Source organism: Cannabis sativa, chromosome X, assembly GCF_029168945.1.
Source record: "Cannabis sativa cultivar Pink pepper isolate KNU-18-1 chromosome X, ASM2916894v1, whole genome shotgun sequence".
In the NCBI taxonomy this organism is placed as follows: domain Eukaryota; kingdom Viridiplantae; phylum Streptophyta; class Magnoliopsida; order Rosales; family Cannabaceae; genus Cannabis; species Cannabis sativa.
The window spans coordinates 20,174,034-20,191,650 of record NC_083610.1 but is presented as its reverse complement, the minus strand read 5'-3'; the positions used below and the strand labels follow the sequence as shown (position 1 = coordinate 20,191,650).

At 30.0% G+C, this 17,617-nt stretch overlaps 2 protein-coding genes across 2 annotated transcripts; both read left to right on the top strand.

Moving 5' to 3' along the window:
- The first annotated feature begins 838 nt into the window (after window positions 1-838).
- Window positions 839-3,663, top strand: LOC115702963 (extensin). The gene is made up of 7 exons (XM_030630439.2): window positions 839-1,163; window positions 1,266-1,370; window positions 1,527-1,653; window positions 1,784-1,855; window positions 2,774-2,819; window positions 2,919-3,294; window positions 3,382-3,663. The coding sequence occupies exons 1-7, from the start codon at window positions 1,121-1,123 to the stop codon at window positions 3,414-3,416; spliced, it is 804 nt and encodes a 267-aa protein (XP_030486299.2). The 5' UTR covers window positions 839-1,120; the 3' UTR covers window positions 3,417-3,663.
- An 11,558-nt stretch (window positions 3,664-15,221) lies between these two features.
- On the top strand, window positions 15,222-17,406 carry LOC115702964 (cyclin-D3-1). The gene is made up of 4 exons (XM_030630440.2): window positions 15,222-15,956; window positions 16,041-16,242; window positions 16,383-16,513; window positions 16,603-17,406. Exons 1-4 carry the CDS (start codon window positions 15,462-15,464, stop codon window positions 16,894-16,896), a joined length of 1,122 nt encoding a protein of 373 aa, XP_030486300.2. The 5' UTR covers window positions 15,222-15,461; the 3' UTR covers window positions 16,897-17,406.
- Window positions 17,407-17,617: the final 211 nt, after the last annotated feature.

Genomic DNA, 17,617 nt, shown 5'->3' with positions numbered 1-17,617 from the left:
AGCATATATTGTTAGTGATCAATAGTTAATAGGCTTAGCATCTGTGTGTGTAAATTCTAATTGAAATAGAAGTGTAGACTTTTCTAGTTAACTGAAGTCTTTTGATGAGCATGCCAGTTCAACTAAGGTTATGTAGCTAAGTCCCCTCCCTAACTCTATAAATACATACTGTCTCATCACAATTGATACTTTTGATAGATAAATAAAACTGATTCTAATTTAGATATCTAGGGGAGGAAGACTTGATAATATTGCACTATCAACTTGAAGTAATTGTTATGGATCAATCTGGTACGCATACCTAATTATTATCTATTATTATTGTGTTTTAAATTTTATACAAATTTTGTATTCTGGTTTATTTGATTTTTCTAACATGTGGTATCAGATTACCAATTATATATGATTTAGGACTTATAATTTGTGTAACAATTGATATATATATGTTAATTTTTTCAAATTACATATTTATTTCAATATTATTTTATGTTTAATTTTTTATGTATTGATCCTGCTTTTATTCCTCTTATTATAAGTAATCTATTGATATATTAAATTCTTAATTTTATCGAGTATTGAGAGAGAATTTCATGTTTAAAGTTTAAGATTTTCTCATAAAATTAAAATGAAATTATTATTTAATTTTGGCTAATTAGGATTTTTTTCTCTGAACTTTGACATGTACTAAATTATGCTCCCTAAACTTTTTTAACCAATAAAAATTCTCCATAAACTATTGAAATTCTTATATTTAAGGACTTTTGTCTAATTTTAATAAAAAAAATTTAACATGGATGAAAATTCAAAAAACATAATTTAGTACATTTTTAAATTTGAGGGGCAAATATGAGAACAATCATTTTAATTTTGTGTAAATAAAATTAATTTGGTGGACATTAATAATGTCTTAGGCGCGTCTCTTAAATAAAAGCGCTTCTCTAGAAAAGAAGAGAAAAAATAACGCGGTTGAAACTTGAAGGTTTAAAAGTGTGGGTATAAAAAAAGGAGATTGGCTTTTTAGATTTCTTGAGTCAAAGTCTCGAATCGAATCTAAACCTATTATTCGTTTTTTTGCATAATTATCATAATAACCAAGCTTTCTTCATCTTCTTCCTCTTCCATGTCGGTTTCTGGTATACAAGGACTTACTCTCGAAGTTACTGGTAATTCATCTTCGTATCTTTTTTTATTCTTTTTTTTTTTTTCTCTAATCAAAACCCCTTTTCTTCTCCTTGACAATTTATTTTTTTGGGCTTCATCTTTAGTTGTTGCGTGTAACAAATTGAAGGACATAGAATGGTTCTCAAGGCAGGATCCCTACGTCTGTGTTGAATATGCAAGCTCCAAATATCGCACAAGAACTTACACAAGTTTGTGTTTCTTTTTTTTACATTTACTGTGTGCGTATAACGTTCGGATCTGAATTTGCTGCAAAACCCTTTTTTTTTACTTTTTTTTTTGTGATTTGAGAGATTTTTAGATACTCTTTAGAATACTTGTTGAAGAATTTGCTTGTGGGTATGCAGATGGTGGTAAAAATCCCACATTTCAAGAAAAATTTGTATTTACATTGATTGAAGGCCTTAGAGAATTGAATGTTGTAGTTTGGAACAGCAATACCATCAGTAACGATGATTTCATTGGGAGCGGAAAGTAATTAAATTTCTTACCTTTTTTTTTTTTCTTTTAATGCCCTAATTTTTAACTTTTTTCTTAGACCCTTTTGGTTGTTTTTCCATCATGAACTTACTATATATGATTTTGTGCTGTATTTTGTTTTCAGGGTTCAACTTAATAAGGTTCTTACACAGGGTTATGATGATAGTTCTTGGCCACTTCAAACTAAAACCGGCAGGTATATACTACTTCAAATGCAAAATCTTAAACTACTTAAAAACTATTTGCTCTTATTTATTTATTTGTTTTTTTTTTTCATTCTAGAATGCTTGGTTGTAGAGACTGTTAGGAAAAGAAAATGGAAAAAATAAAAAGCAAAATTCACCATTACCTAATCAGGATTTATAATGTAGGTTACTCTCTCATTTCTAACTATGCTAAGCTCAGAAGAGAATATTTTCGGGTTATTCACTTGTGTATTGTCTTCCACTTTTATTCTTGGGGTTGTGAAATAGGCAGTTTCTGTTTGATTTTATATTTGTGGGCATTCCACTCCCTCTTTAGTTTTAGATAATGGAAGTATTTCAGGAATAACTGTGTAACCATAATTCAAAATCTCTAATTTACAATTTAAAGATTTTATATTATAGTACTTAAGTTATAATAGTTGGACTGAAAGCAATCCGAGTTCAAGTATTCCCTTGACGGGTTTCATTCGCGTTACCTTCTATTCTTCTCTTTTACGTAGCCAAATGGGAAGAGGAGGATGAATAATTAATGATAAGAAATGGAGGAGTAACAATTTCTCTGATGATGGCTTGGCATGCCTCTGTTTTATAATGACCATGGTTGAACAGAGGCATCCAGAATACTGTTTTCCTACCTTGTGAAGAGGTTATCTCTTTTAAGTAATTCTGTTTAAAAGTTTAAGACTGGATGATGATTCGTATGTCACATCATCGTTCATCCCTTTCATGAGATGTTTCTGTTTTTTTTTTCTCTTTGAATTTCTGAGATAAAATAGATAGTTGGTACTTCTTTTAGTTTCCAAGTCTGCAGAAACTTGTTGTTTTAAGTTTGTGAGGCCGATAACTACAGTGTTGAAAATCTTTTGCAAGGAAAATTTCAAGATCTAACCAAACTTTTATTCTTGTAGGTATGCTGGAGAAGTAAGACTCATATTGCATTATGGGAATGCCAATGTAAGCTAGACTTTCCCAAGTTTTGTTTGGTTATTGTTAAGGCTGTCCTTTTTTTATGGTTGATATAATCTTAATTTTCACACTTGTGTGTTACTGCAGAAACCCGGAAAAACTCATGCTCCCTCAGCACCACCATTTGTAACACCACAATCTTCCTTGTATTCTACACCCCCGCCAGCTGCTGCTCCTTACCCACATCAAGCCCCGTCATATCCAGCTCCATCACACTATTCTTCATACCCACCAACTTCAGGAGGATATCCACCATCTACGTACCCTCCTCCCCAGCCAGCTGCCTATCCTCCCCAACCGTACCCCCCAACATCAGCTTATCCACCCGCATCAGCCTATCCACCTGCCTCAGCTTATCCACCTACATCAGCTTATCCTCAGACATCAGCTTATCCACCGACATCAACTTATCCGCAATCTCTATACCCACCTCCGCCCCAAACTTCTCCTTACTATCCACCAGGTAACTTCACCGTCAATTAATTATGTGTTCATGGCTGCCAATGTGTTATTGCTACTTACTGTATCTTTTTGGTCTTTTGAATTATAGGTCCTTATCCCGGAACATATCCTCCGCCATACTGAGAATCTGAAATGTTACTGCTCTACACCATGCCCAAGTGCTAGATAATATTTCTTTTGTTAGAATAGCAAATGCCAAATGTATAGAGAATTTTGCATCGATGTCAAAGTACATATCATGGTCATGTTTAATGTTTATGCTCAGTGCTCACTCGTCCTCTTTAGGAATGATAATAATAATATCTGTATGGTAATCATTTTTCCTGCACATTTTAATAAATTAATGACCCTAAATGGTTCTACCGTTTTAGTGTACATAATTGATAGTTCTTTCTCTCGATCCCAGCCAGCCAGTTTTGGCTGGTGCCACTAGTTTATTTCTGACTTGGTTTGGAGTATTGTGGAAGTAATAATGGTTTTGCCATTTTGACACAACGTAAGAATTACCATTGCTTAATCTGACTGTAAAATCTAACGACTGAAATGGGATTTGATTTGTTCATGGAGAGGAAAACATATATATATATATATTATATATATTTGGAAGTGTAAAAGTGTCACAAATTGCAAATAAGGCCAATTATACGAAATGAGAGAGACCCCACACACTCTCTCTCTCAATAGTCCATTCTCCTCATCTCTCTCTCTCAATAGTCCATTCTCCTCATCTCTGTAAGCTTTCAGAAGAGTTTGACGAAAGTGTCCCAAGCCTCTTTTGGTGATTCAATTTTCTTGATGTGCTCTAACATTTTCTCTTCAATCATAGTCTTAATTGTAAATAATGCCTTTCTAACTTTAATCTTCTATTTCTTCAAAGTTGCAGTATCTTTAGGTGGGTTTATGTCACTACTATTGACAACCTCCCACAAATCTTGCCCTTGTAGGTAAGTCTCCATCGTCATTGACCAAGTGTTATAATTCTGATTGTTGAGCTTCTTAATGCAGCCAATAACTTGAGCATCACCCATCAATGGCAAATAAATTACCAAACAAGCTTAACATGACTTGTAAGCTTCACAAACTTAAATTGTGTATGACACCGAAAAGCTCTTTTACCACCACGAGCTTGACAAACCTCGCTCTGATACCACTTGTTGAGTAAAAAAATTACAACACTTTTATTATTATTGAAAATACTAATACAAACTTAGAACACTCTGGACACAATAACTCTAGAACACTCTTACACATTCACACACTTTGAACTCTTTTTCTCACACTAGCTTGAACTCTCTTGCTCCAACTTGCACTTTGGCACACACTACACTTCTATTTATAGGATACAAGGGAAACATCTCAAGTTTTCTAGAATTTTCTAATATTTCTAAGTTCTTTACAAGTTTCTATTATTCTCTAAAGAATTTTAGAATTATCTTTTCTTAACTTAAGTAGTTCTAAGTTTTCTTTGTACTTTTTAGAGTTTTTTAGTTTCTCTTACAATTTTCTTATAACATTTTAAAACACTCTAACATATTCTAGATTTGATAATACAACAATGAGAATCTAAGTCCATTTGGAACCATATATAGAAGTTGAGAGTTCCCAAAATATTAAACACTTTTTATGAAAATTTAGCCCCTCATAGTTACCCACGAATTATGTTTTGTTAATTTTGCTTACCTATTAATCTTAGATGCTCTAGATGTGGCGATAACTGTGATGAAGATATTACCCATGCTCTTTGGAGATTCTCCTCAACCATTCCAATTTGGAAGAGAAGTGTGGTCATCATAGGAGGACTGTCAAAGAGAATTCTACAACTGATCCAAGTTAGTTCTTGGATTAAAGATGTAGAAATTCTCTTTCCAAATTTGAGTTTGCTCTCTTTGTTGCCATCTCTTAGCAAATTTGGTGGGAGAGAAATTATTGGATTAATGAGGGTTATTATTCAAACTCTATAGCTGCACTGTGGAGTGGTGTGCTTCATTGATTAAGGATTTTCAGGGGCTCGAATGCTTAGGTGAGAAGATGAAGGTAGCAATTAAGTGGTGACCTCCACTATGTTGGTATTGATAGTGCCTCAGGCAGTTGTATTGTAGGGGTGGTGATTCGCAAAGGCCTTTTGGTTCGTTTACTGCTGAGCTTTGGGCTATTAAGTATGGATTCAAGTTGGAAGTTGATACTTGTTTGTCTAATATGGTCGTGGCTTTCAGATTGCTTACATGTTATCACCAAGGCCGACTTTGAGATTAGACGAGTGAGGCGGTCGCATTAGGCCCCCACCGCCCAGTATCCCCATTTTAGAAAAAGAAAATTAAAGCACAGTTAGTAATAAAAAAAAATAATACCCATATTGCTAAATGAGCATTGTTATTGAGCATTAGTGGTGCCTAGCGCCTCTAAATATATCGTTTTTTAATTGATTAGCGATACTCCTTACAAGTTATTATATTAAACTATATGAGACCTGATACTAAATTAGACCAATAGTGATATTGACACATAAAAAAGTATCAGATACCACTGATTCAATGTTAAGTCTTGTAGTAATAACCTAATTAGAGATTGAGTTTAAATCAGAATTTTTATTTTTACTTAAGGTCTTAAATAACAGAGGGTTGAGTCTGATTATCATTGTGCTAAACAACAAGAAAAGAGGCGTGCGCAATGTGGATAACATTTTTTGTTGATATTAATTTCTACTTTAGGTTAATTTTGTAATTGTTGAGTTTTGTTAGAGAGTCCCACATTGCTAATGTATAGAAAGATAATAGAATATATAAAAGAAATGGACTACTCTTCCCATTGTCAATTGGTTTTGAGATGAAACCCTATCCACCTAATCCCAAATTCTAACAATTAACCTTCTCATGGCTCATTGTTTAGCTAATAATAAGATAACTTTTAATATTTAAGCATCTGCTAATATGTGAAATGATCTTCCCTCTACTGTTTGTTGCCTTTAAATGAATTCCTTTTCAAAACAAAATATATATAAATAATTCATCATTTCTCCAAACCATAATTATAAAAACACTCTCAATCACTTCATGCATATTCATCCTTGAAATAAAACAAAAAGATGCACCATATAAAATTATCCTTATTATATATTACAGAAATTAAAATTAAAAAAAATTAATATATAACTAAAAGTCAAACATCTATATCTGCGCGCCACTAAATTTCAAAAATAAAAAATAAAATTCAAATAAAAACAACCAAACGTAATAATCAAACACAGAAAATAAGCTTTTGATCTAGCTAGCTGAAAAAGCTCATCTTTGATAGTGTTTTCTCAAGATTTTCAAATAATTTTTAATGTCAAATATTATTAACATTAATGTACAAATAAAAATGACCACTCATTTATTTATTTATTTATTTTTAAATATGCACATAATATATATTAATAGACATATATATTAACCCATGTTTAGTTTGACTAATTCTGGGTTGGTAACACCACTATAACTAAAATATTATAACTATATGATATTATGGAGTATTAGACAGTACTTGGTATATTCTTTGTTAACTTATATTACCTAAGCAAAAAAATCATTATTATGTTTTGTATAAACTATATATATAGTGTCAGCTTTATTATTATTATTATTATTATTATTATTATTATTATTATTATTATTATTATTATTATTATTATTACGAGTACAAAATGGACTGTTGGTGTTACAACTTACAATACCTTATAGAATTAAGTGATTTTATTGGATCTATATACATAGGAGAATTTCCCCATAAAATGCCATGATTGTGACTGAAGCAAACAACCCAATATTATTTATTTTATACCTGCTCAATTAACAGACTAAATTCGTCTTCATTTCACCTGGAATCTTTATAAAAGACAATATTGATTATTTATTTTATTATTATTATTTCTGAAAAAGACAAGATTAATACCCCAAACCAAACTATATATATAAATTTCCTGAGAAATTTCCTCTATACAACTACATATATAATTTGCATTATAATATAGGGGCTCTTATTCCAAGTATAACTAAGGGCACATATCGAGAAAGCTCTTCACTCTTTTGAGGCCATATTCTCTATACTCTCTTCTCTTTCTTATTAATTGATTTTGTTTTTCTTTTGTACGTTGCCTTTTCAGTTGTTACAAAATCTTTTCTTGATATGATTTTGAAGAATTATTATTATGCCATACATGTATAATTGATGATAATGTTATTTGATTTTTTAACTTTACTTTAAGGTGAATATTTTTTCACTTGCTAGTTAATTAATTATTATAGTACTTTTGCATGCATGCATTACTAGTACTACTCTTTCAACTGATGATCCAATATTATTGATGATGAATAGTACAAGATTTTTCCAAATGAGATTACAAAATTATTACTGTGGTTTATTAGTTTTGTGATAATTATATATGATATGATGATCATTACGAAAACAGGGCTCAATATGATCACATCAACTGGTTGTTTAATCACTATAAACCACTTATTGATCATCATATTCATATATATATATATTTACTTGCAGTAATCAAGTGTACATTCCACTTTCAACTTTGCCTTTTTTTTTAATGTAGATGTATACAAAAAGAGGTGGTTAGTAATAATGAGTAGCCTAAGATTTTTTTCTTTTTTTTTGAGTCAAAAAGAGACCATAAATATAGCTCAACTATAATTGTCACTACACCAAGTTGGGAATGCTTTACTTTTGGTCAATATACATGCATATAATATATACACAAAAAAAAAAAAAAGAATACATACATTTGATCATGATTATATATATATAATATAATAAGCTAGGTAGTGGATGACAGAAGACAATCTCAAGTGCTTCATGTTTCTGAATCCTTAAAGCAAATTATAGTACTTCTTCCACCCACTATGAATAGTACAAAATCAACTATGAATAGTACAAAATCAAACACAATATCCTGGTCTCTACAGAAATGTTGGGTGAGCTATAGCTTAGCCAGAGGAAAGAGCTTTGAAAAAAGCTTTATAATTTCCACTACTTTCTATCATTGTAAATTGAGTAATCAGATGACTTATTTTAAATTTATATATAGTCAAAATTATGTTATTATCTTGTCATATATATGTGAACCATATGTCACTAGATATAATGAAGGGGATATATAGTCAATGTCTTTGATTGTGTTGGTATTTGGTAATTGATCAATTACAAGCTAAACTAAGTAAGAATTCATAACTATATTATAGAGTCCCTCTTCTTTAAATTTGTGTTAGTATATGATAATGAAGGTTGGCATATTAAATAAGTTTTATTTTTAAATGGCATGATTAGCTTGGAGATTATTACAAAAACAATGGTATATATTAATTGGCATGAAAATGGGAGACAGTGTATTGTAATATGTGAAATGAGAGAAATTGTTATTATTATTGATGCTTTTGTGTTTTTAGAGGAGGGTTTAGACTATGAATAATAAAAGCAAAGACCCCTTTTTTAGCATAGAAAAATAAGATCATGCATTATATATAAGAAGCAATATTATATATATGACAAATCTTGAACCCAAAATATTTGAAGTTAGATTTAAAGAAGTAGGATATATTATATATATTATATATATCTATATGAATGAAATGATTGGGACGACACCCTCAAATTATATATACTTCTTACACGTATAATTAAGCTCAATTAAAAGTGATAGGATCTCACTTAAGAAAATAAAGTACAAAAAAAAAAATTATTTTTCGAGAAAATATTTTAGTTATAATAAATTATAATTTTTGTGATTAATATTTTTAATTATAAATTTTAGTTACAATATAAGAATGATAATTTGTAATTAATTATAATTTTTTTACTTTTAGTTACAAGTTTCAATGCAATTCAAAGTAAGATTTTTTGTAATAATAAATGACTTAATACATATTGTGTAATTAATTATAAGTTTTGATGTCACTAAACATAAATTTTTTGATGTGATAAATAATTTAATATTGTATAATTAGTTATAAGCTTTGATCTAAAATTTTTTTATAATGATTAATGACTTTATATTTTGTAATTTGAATGTGCATCCAAGGTTCCTCATATATGATATTATATCCCATGGGCCATGATAGTTTTATATGTATGTGTATAAAGCATGATATTTATATATAAGATCAATCTTGAATATTAATTTAGATGATTGATTAATACTTTGCATGAATAATTGTTTATCAAAACTAGCTAGAGTAGTACAAAATATATAATGGAAAAAAGATATATAGATCATTGACTTTGTTGCATATTGTATAGCAAAAGCCAACTATAGTCTCTTGCCAAAATGGAACATGAAATTTTCAGCTGCGGGTCTCACAATATGATTAGTTTTTTGCTCTATTAATGGACTCCACAAAAGTCTTCATGATATAAATCTTAGTGGGTCAACATTAAAAGGTTTATATATTTAGTCTTTTTTTTTTAATTTTATTTTTTAAGATTGAACAATTCTTAGAAAGAGAAATCAGCAGGGTACGTAGAATTAGGTGTGTGTGGGGCTAAATATGACCATATATGATCCAACAATGAGTAATTAAATTAATAGGACATGTTTGATGTTTTTTTGTTTGTGGTTAGGGTGTCATTATAGAGTGATCATAATATGTTTGACATCATCATAATTATTAGATCTCATGTTATAATAAACAAATACAACTACCGGTTCTTTTAATTGATAGTTATTTCATTAATTAATTATAGTTATAATTTAGTATTTTTAATAATGCTGGCTATCACTATAACCTAGCTTATGATCACCTATATATAATACATAAATATATATTATGAAGGAACAACAAAAAAGGGCAATAATTGTTGATGAAGCTATTGTTAATTTGGACCACTATATATATATATATATATATATATATATATTTGATTTTTGAAGATATTAATTACCACGTTTTTCTATTGTTAATTTATTATGATATAGCAATATATATTATGAGTTTTAATCAAATACACATAATACATATATAATCAACCATTGATATTAGTATGTAATATTATTGTTGCATACATATGATATAGGTGGAGATGGATCGAGTAATAATAAAAGTCTGCAACTATATATTAATTATCAAATGTATAGGGTTTCTTTAAGGGTGCACGTACTTTTTTTTTTTTTTTTTTTATATATATATATATATGTGAGCATGCAGTAGTTGTAATTTTAATTTTATATTGTAGTTAAAATTTTAAGAAATTTAAAATAATTTAAAATATAAATAAGATTTAATCAGTCTATTTTACAGATTTATAATAAAATAGGCACATGTGAACAAAATGTTTCAATTTTGTTTTTGGCATGTTAGATTTCTTTTTTTAATTTTTAAAAATTTATAAAAAATCTTAAATAACTACATTATATACCTCAATCATAAAAAAAGTTAATATCAAAATGCAGACATCACTTTGAGCAAGATTAGGCCTAAAGCAAAATTAAATTTTAGGGCCATTATATATATTGTTTAACTATTATCAAAATAATAATACTTTTGGTAAATTTTTTTTTTTAAAAAAAACAGTAAAAGTTGGAATTGATCTCTTGATCTCTTAGCTTAAATTAAAACACTTTACCACTATATTAAATAATTTTTGTTATAATTTCTTCTTACTTAATATTTTATGTATCTATTAATAAATTTTTTCACAATTTTGAGGCCTTGAGCGTTTGGGGACCCAAGACGCATGCCTAACTCGCCTATCCTTAAGGCCGACTTTGCCTTTAAAAGGGTATGCACTATACAATTTTCTTACTATAGTGCACCTACAAACATATATGTGTATAGAATAAGTTATGAAGGATAAATATTAATAAAAACATTAATTATCAACCTCCTATATACTAATAAAAATATCAATACATATTGAACAAATTTTATTTATTAGCGTTTTTATTATGGGATAATAAGAATTACGTTGGATTAAACTAATATTTATCATGTATTTTGAATTATTAATATTTAAATTATATTTTCTATATACATTTTTCTTTTTAATAAAATTAACTTAAATTGTAGCTAAAATAGATTGGATGGATCCAATCCAATCTAATAGAAAATCAGTTAATGTATTCAATTGCTTGAACTGATCAAATCTAATACATCCATTGGATCGGATCAGATGACTTAATTCGATTAGATTAGATCAGATGACAAAATCAAATATCCAATAAATAATTAGATTGGATCGGTTGGGTCCAAATTCATTAGATGTGATCCAACGAACACTCCTACCGTCGGCCATAGTAGACTATTTCCAACAGTTTTAATCACTTGTGTACTTTTCCTGACGATTTAAAAGAGTTACAAGCCAAGAAAAGAAACAAAGTTATAAACTGTCGGGGATTCCCCTATTAATATAAAACCCCATCTTGCTCAAATCTCATTTCAATCATCTCTTGCTCTCTCTATCTCTTACCTACCTTCTCCATGACCGAACCACCATGAGCCACCTCGTCCCTCTTTGTTTCCCATTTGCTCTTTCTCGTAGATGCAGGTCCATGAGCCCCTCCATCATCAACACTGGTCCACCACCACGAGCCACCATCGTCCTCGTATCTCTCTCTCTCTCTCTCTCTCTCTCTCTCTCTCTCTCTCTCTCTCTCTCTCTCTCTCTCTCTCTCTTGTCTGCTCTTACTTCTCACATTTTCATGGCATCGCCACTACCTCTCTCTTGCTCTTCCTTCTCACATTTTCATGGCTTCCAAAGTTACTCCATTCGATCCACCAGATCCCTAAACGGTTCACAGTTTAATGGGGTCCTGCAAGTCCAAACGATTAACCGTTTTCGTGCAGGAATTCAAAATCTCAACTTCTCTTTCTCAATTCTACCCCAAATTTCATGCAAACTTCGAGAACACCTAATAACGTCCAAATAAACATAATTCGACTCATAGATATATCATCTAGCCCCTGTAGTGAAAATCACCATAGTTGAGTCAAGCTTGAGCTTCAAAACTTAGCTAAACTCAACCTAAGATAAAACCAGCAAAATCTACCAAAAACAGCAACCATAACCTCAAAACAACCTCTAAAAACAGTCCCCAAACAAAACAAATCTCAACAAAAGCAAGTTTACCTAAACTCAATTCAAATCACGCTTAAATCTTATTTACACCAAATGTAGCCATGATGACGTGGAATAATTTAGAAATTTAGAGACTTTCAGTTTACTGCTCTCATTCTAACTGAAAGAAAATGAAAACTCTAGCTCTATCTCTCTTAGAAATTTCAAAACACACATAATCTCTCCTTATAAAATTCGACCATCACTACATTTAGTGATTGAGAATTTGCCTACACTTGTCTTGTGTGATACGTAGGGCACTGAGGAAGACTATGAAGATCATAAGTCAACTATTTAGCTTTTAGAGATTTTCGGGCTCAGTACTTTACAATACTCTGCTATAAAAATAATACGAGGATTAAATTACTTAAATAGAAGAGTCATAATATTCGCTTTGTTCCCAATGTAAGAATACTAAACTTAATGTGTTTAATTTGTCTTTTAAAAAATCATGTTATAAGTAATTTAATAATTAAGTTAATTATTGAAATACGTATTAGTAAATAAGATCTTAATAAAATAAGTTTTAATAAATTCGTGTTCATGGGTATAATATTTTTATTTTTATAGTTTACTTTCAAGTACATATCGTGTCGTATTATAAAAAAATATAGGTCGTGTTGTGTTGTGTCATAAAAAAATAAATTTTATAGTGTCGCATCATAAAAAAATATGAGTTGTGTCATGCCATGCTCGAATTTGTACTGTACTTTACTTGAGTTAGTTCATTTTCTTTTATGTACTTTAATTTTTTTTTATATATTTTATTTTTACAATTAATGAAATAATTATTAAACTATATGTAGTTTTTATAACTTCAAATTTTCTTATTTATTTTAATAATATTTATAGAAAACCATTTTGAAAAATCATTACAATTATTGAATATGTAGTATGAAATACTCAAATTATTATTATTACTATTAAAATTATAAGTTTTTAATGTGTATTGCACTCGAGCTAGATTATTTGTGTTTACTTGTTCTGTTTTCGAGGTTTTTCATGCTTAAATCTACATTTTTTTTATGTCCTACCTAAATCTATATTTTTTATGTTTGATGGTGCTCGTACCGATTTCGTATCGTATTAAAAAATCTGGCACAACACTATATTCAAGGATATAATTACAATCACAAATAAAATCAACATTTTCCTCAAAAAAAAAAAATAAATAAAATAAAATCAACATTTTCACATCTTATAGTTTTTGTGGACTCAAATAGATTTGCAATCAATACTATCTTTCCCTCCTTAGCCCTTTCCTTCTAGCCCAACACATAAAAAAATCAATTCATAATTAATCTTCCAATCACTCTTACCAAACAAAGCATAAGAGAGTCACACATACACACACACACACTAATGGGTGAGTTGTTTTGTGGTGTGTTTCCAACAGCACAGTGACTTTATTTGGCTTGTATTAGAGGTTGTTTTCGTGGGCCCAACTTGGTGTGTGTGCCCTTCTAATTTCTTCTGCCCCCCAACGAAACCCACCGAAAGCACAAAAATTACTACCAAAAAAAAAATTAAATTAAATTATGACTTATTGTTTTCCTATTTAATTATTTATTATTATTATTTTTCTTTAAATAAGTCCAAAGACAAAATTCTCCATTCCTTTAGCCATATCTTCAGATACAGATATAGAAATTAGAAAGAAGAGAAAAGTCGCATGCCATAGTACATTACACGTGGCACCACAAGATCAATCTAATCGGACGGTCTATCTTTTCAACACAATTTTATTTCTTTTTCTTTTCTTTCTTATTTATTAGGCTATTTAGCATTTTTGTATGAATATGTGTCTCTAAATTTTTTTTAGCTCGTTAAATTAAATTGATTCTTCTTTCAAGTTTTATTCCACGTGACAAATAAAATAATGATATAAGTTAATTAGCATGTCAACACTATATATATAATTTAAATTAAAAAAAATTATGTATTTTTAAAAAATCAATAACTAAAATTTGATTGAAAAATTTAGGTAAAACTAAAATATTTTTTTTAATTTATTATACACATGGTGTTTGACATGTTACTGACGTGACAATTGGTTAACAACATCTCTAATGCTAAAAATTTAAAGAATACTTACTGAAGTAGACATATTATATAATAAAATTTTGAGATGCTATACTATTAAAAAGAAAAGGATGCCATTAGCATTGATGCTATTTATTTTTTTTAATAAAAAATTGAAGCTAAAAAGTTATTAAAACTAAAAATTAGAATATATATTATTAAATAATTATGTGTGAGATAATAATTATAGTATTTTTGAAAAATGCTATACATTAGAGTGTTTTTTGAAGTAAGAATATAAAAAATAACGTGAAAGAGAGATGAAATAAAATATTATATTTTTCGATGATGTGTAGATTTTTAGCATACTTAAAGGATGCTATCATTGAAAATGCTTTAAGCAATTATGTTATTAATCAATATAAATATTAATTGCAAAAAGAGGTCTTGTTGAATATTTAATTAATTATTTTAAAAAAATAGTTAATTATAATTAATTAATTCTAAAAAAGAATGTCTACTATTTAATTAATTATTTTAAGAAAATAGTTAATTATAATTAATTAATTCTAAAAAAAGAAAGTCTACTATTAGGTCAAAAAAATGTAACCATATGGTTACAATAAAAATGTAACCATTAAATAGTCACCCAATAACTAATTTATAATACTGTGAATAGTTTATGATTATTAGTAACTAGGTAAGAAGTTCAAGAAACACAATTTAAAGAAAAATCTTAAATAACTTATTTATTACATTATTTTTCTTTTTTCGTAAAAAAGGACAAGCGTGAAAACCTCTCTGCTGAAAATTGAAGCCTATCTCTCTCCCTCTCTTTTCTCACTCACTGCACTACAAAATAAAAGGAGTCTCAGCTCGATAGACGTAGAGAGAGAAAGTTAGGGACACTCAGAGAAGAGATGAGACTGAGAAGAACCAAAGAACACTGAGTTTTTCTTACTTTTCTTTTTCTCTCTAACATAAAACAGAGTGAGTGAGTGTGAGAGAGAACTCTGAAACCTCATCTCTTTGAAGAAGAAGAAGAAGAAAATGGCAATGAATGTAGAAGAAGAGCAACAAAACCCTTCTCTATCTTTACTTGACACTCTCTACTGTGAAGAAGAGAAATGGGAAGATGAAGAAGATGATAAGAGTGAAGTTTACAGCACTAATAATGATAATAACCCTTCTCTGTTTCCTCTGTTCTTACTTGAACAAGACCTGTTTTGGGAAGACGAAGAGCTTCTCTCTCTTTTTACCAAAGAAGAGCAGCTTAAACAAACTCATTACTATCTATTCCCGCACTCTTCTTCTACACTCAGTCTGGTTCGTCGTCAGGCTGTAGAATGGGTTCTAAAAGTCAATGCCCATTATGGTTTTACAGCTCTCACTGCTGTTTTAGCCATTAACTACTTGGACAGGTTTCTCTCAAGCCTAAATTTTCAGAGTGATAAGCCATGGATGGTTCAGCTCGTGGCTGTAACTTGTCTCTCTTTAGCTGCAAAAGTTGAAGAAACTGAAGTCCCTCTTCTTCTAGATCTCCAAGTATGTTCACATATAACTTATCTCTTCCATTTTTCTTCTTCTTCTTCTCTTTCATTTCGAAGTTTTAACTGTAATTTCTTTTAGGTGAGTGATGCAAAATACATGTTTGAAGCCAAAACAATTCAAAGAATGGAGCTTTTAGTACTTTCAACTCTCCAATGGAAGATGCACCCAGTGACTCCCCTTTCATTCCTCGACCATATCATAAGGAGGCTTGGATTGAAATCCCATCTCCATTGGGAGTTTCTCAGGCGCTGTGAACGTCTTCTCCTCTCTCTAGTCTCAGGTAACAAGTTCTTTAACGGTTGAATCTTTTTCCTTCATAATCCCCATAAAGTGATTTGTATTTTTCGATATGAACAAAGAATATCACATAGCGTAGTATGTTTCAGTCAGAATTCTCATCATTTTTCATATATTTTATAGATTCAAGATTCGTCTGTTACCTTCCATCTGTATTGGCTACTGCAACTATGATGAGAGTCATTGACCATGTTGAGCCATGTAAAGCCATTGATTACCAAAACCAGCTTCTGGGTGTTCTTAAAATAAACAAGGTTCGTTAATGGTTTACTAATCTTTTCAAGTCAAAACCGTTTTCATTAATTTGGTATTTATTATGGGTTTTTTTACATAATTTTAACAGGAAAAAGTAAACGACTGCTACAAACTCATAATCGAGCTTTCCAACGCCTATAACAACCCACTTAAACGCAAGAACGAGGTAGTTCCAGGTAGCCCAAGTGGCATTATCGACGCCATTTTCAGCTCAGATAACTCAAATGATTCGTGGTCAGCTGAATCTTCAGTATCTTCTTCTCCAAAGGGTCGACAGAATTTGTTCAAGAAGATCAGAACCAGTGAGGACGATAATCAGAAGATGAGAATGCCTTCGGCGCTTAGCCGAGTCTTTGTCGACATTGTTGGAAGCCCTCCTTAAGAAAAAAGTAAAAGAAAAAGTAAAGAAAGAACGTCGTCGTTTTCTCATTTTGAATCTATGATTGAAGAAAAAAAAAAAAGAGGAAAAAGAAAGAAACAAAAAAGACTCCATATTTAATTTATGGTAATTAATATCTCATTTCAATGCATGGGATTTATTAGCCTATTATTTAGGCATGCTTTTTTCTCCACCTTTCATTCCCATTTCTTCTTTGATTTTCCAACAATGCCCTTTCTGTGGAAAAGGCTTGAGGGAGAGTTAAGCAATGGTGATAGGTGGCAAAATGGCATTTCATGATATGAGAGAAGAGGGGCAAAAGAGGCATTAGATATAAAGATGAGCATTTGTGTATAATAAAGGGAAAAAAAAAAGGAAAAGAAAGTCTACTTCTTCTCTCTCTATATATTCGATGGTTTTGGGCAAAACTCTCTCTAACTTTTGGACCATACCCCTTTTATTTGGACAATATATTATTTATGTGATAAATAAATTCAAAACAAATTTTGAACATATTCTTTTATGTATATATGTAATGATGATAATGTATTTTTATGTTTGATAAACTGTGTTTAGTTTAGATTTTGTTTTGTTGGGGGGGTTTGAAAGTTTGTTTTGTTGTTTTGTTGGCATGTGAAGAGGGAAAAAAGTTGTCGGGTAGTGGGGTAAGAGCGGGATTTGGTTTGAACTTTGAAGAAGACTTTTTTGATTGGGGGTTTTGACC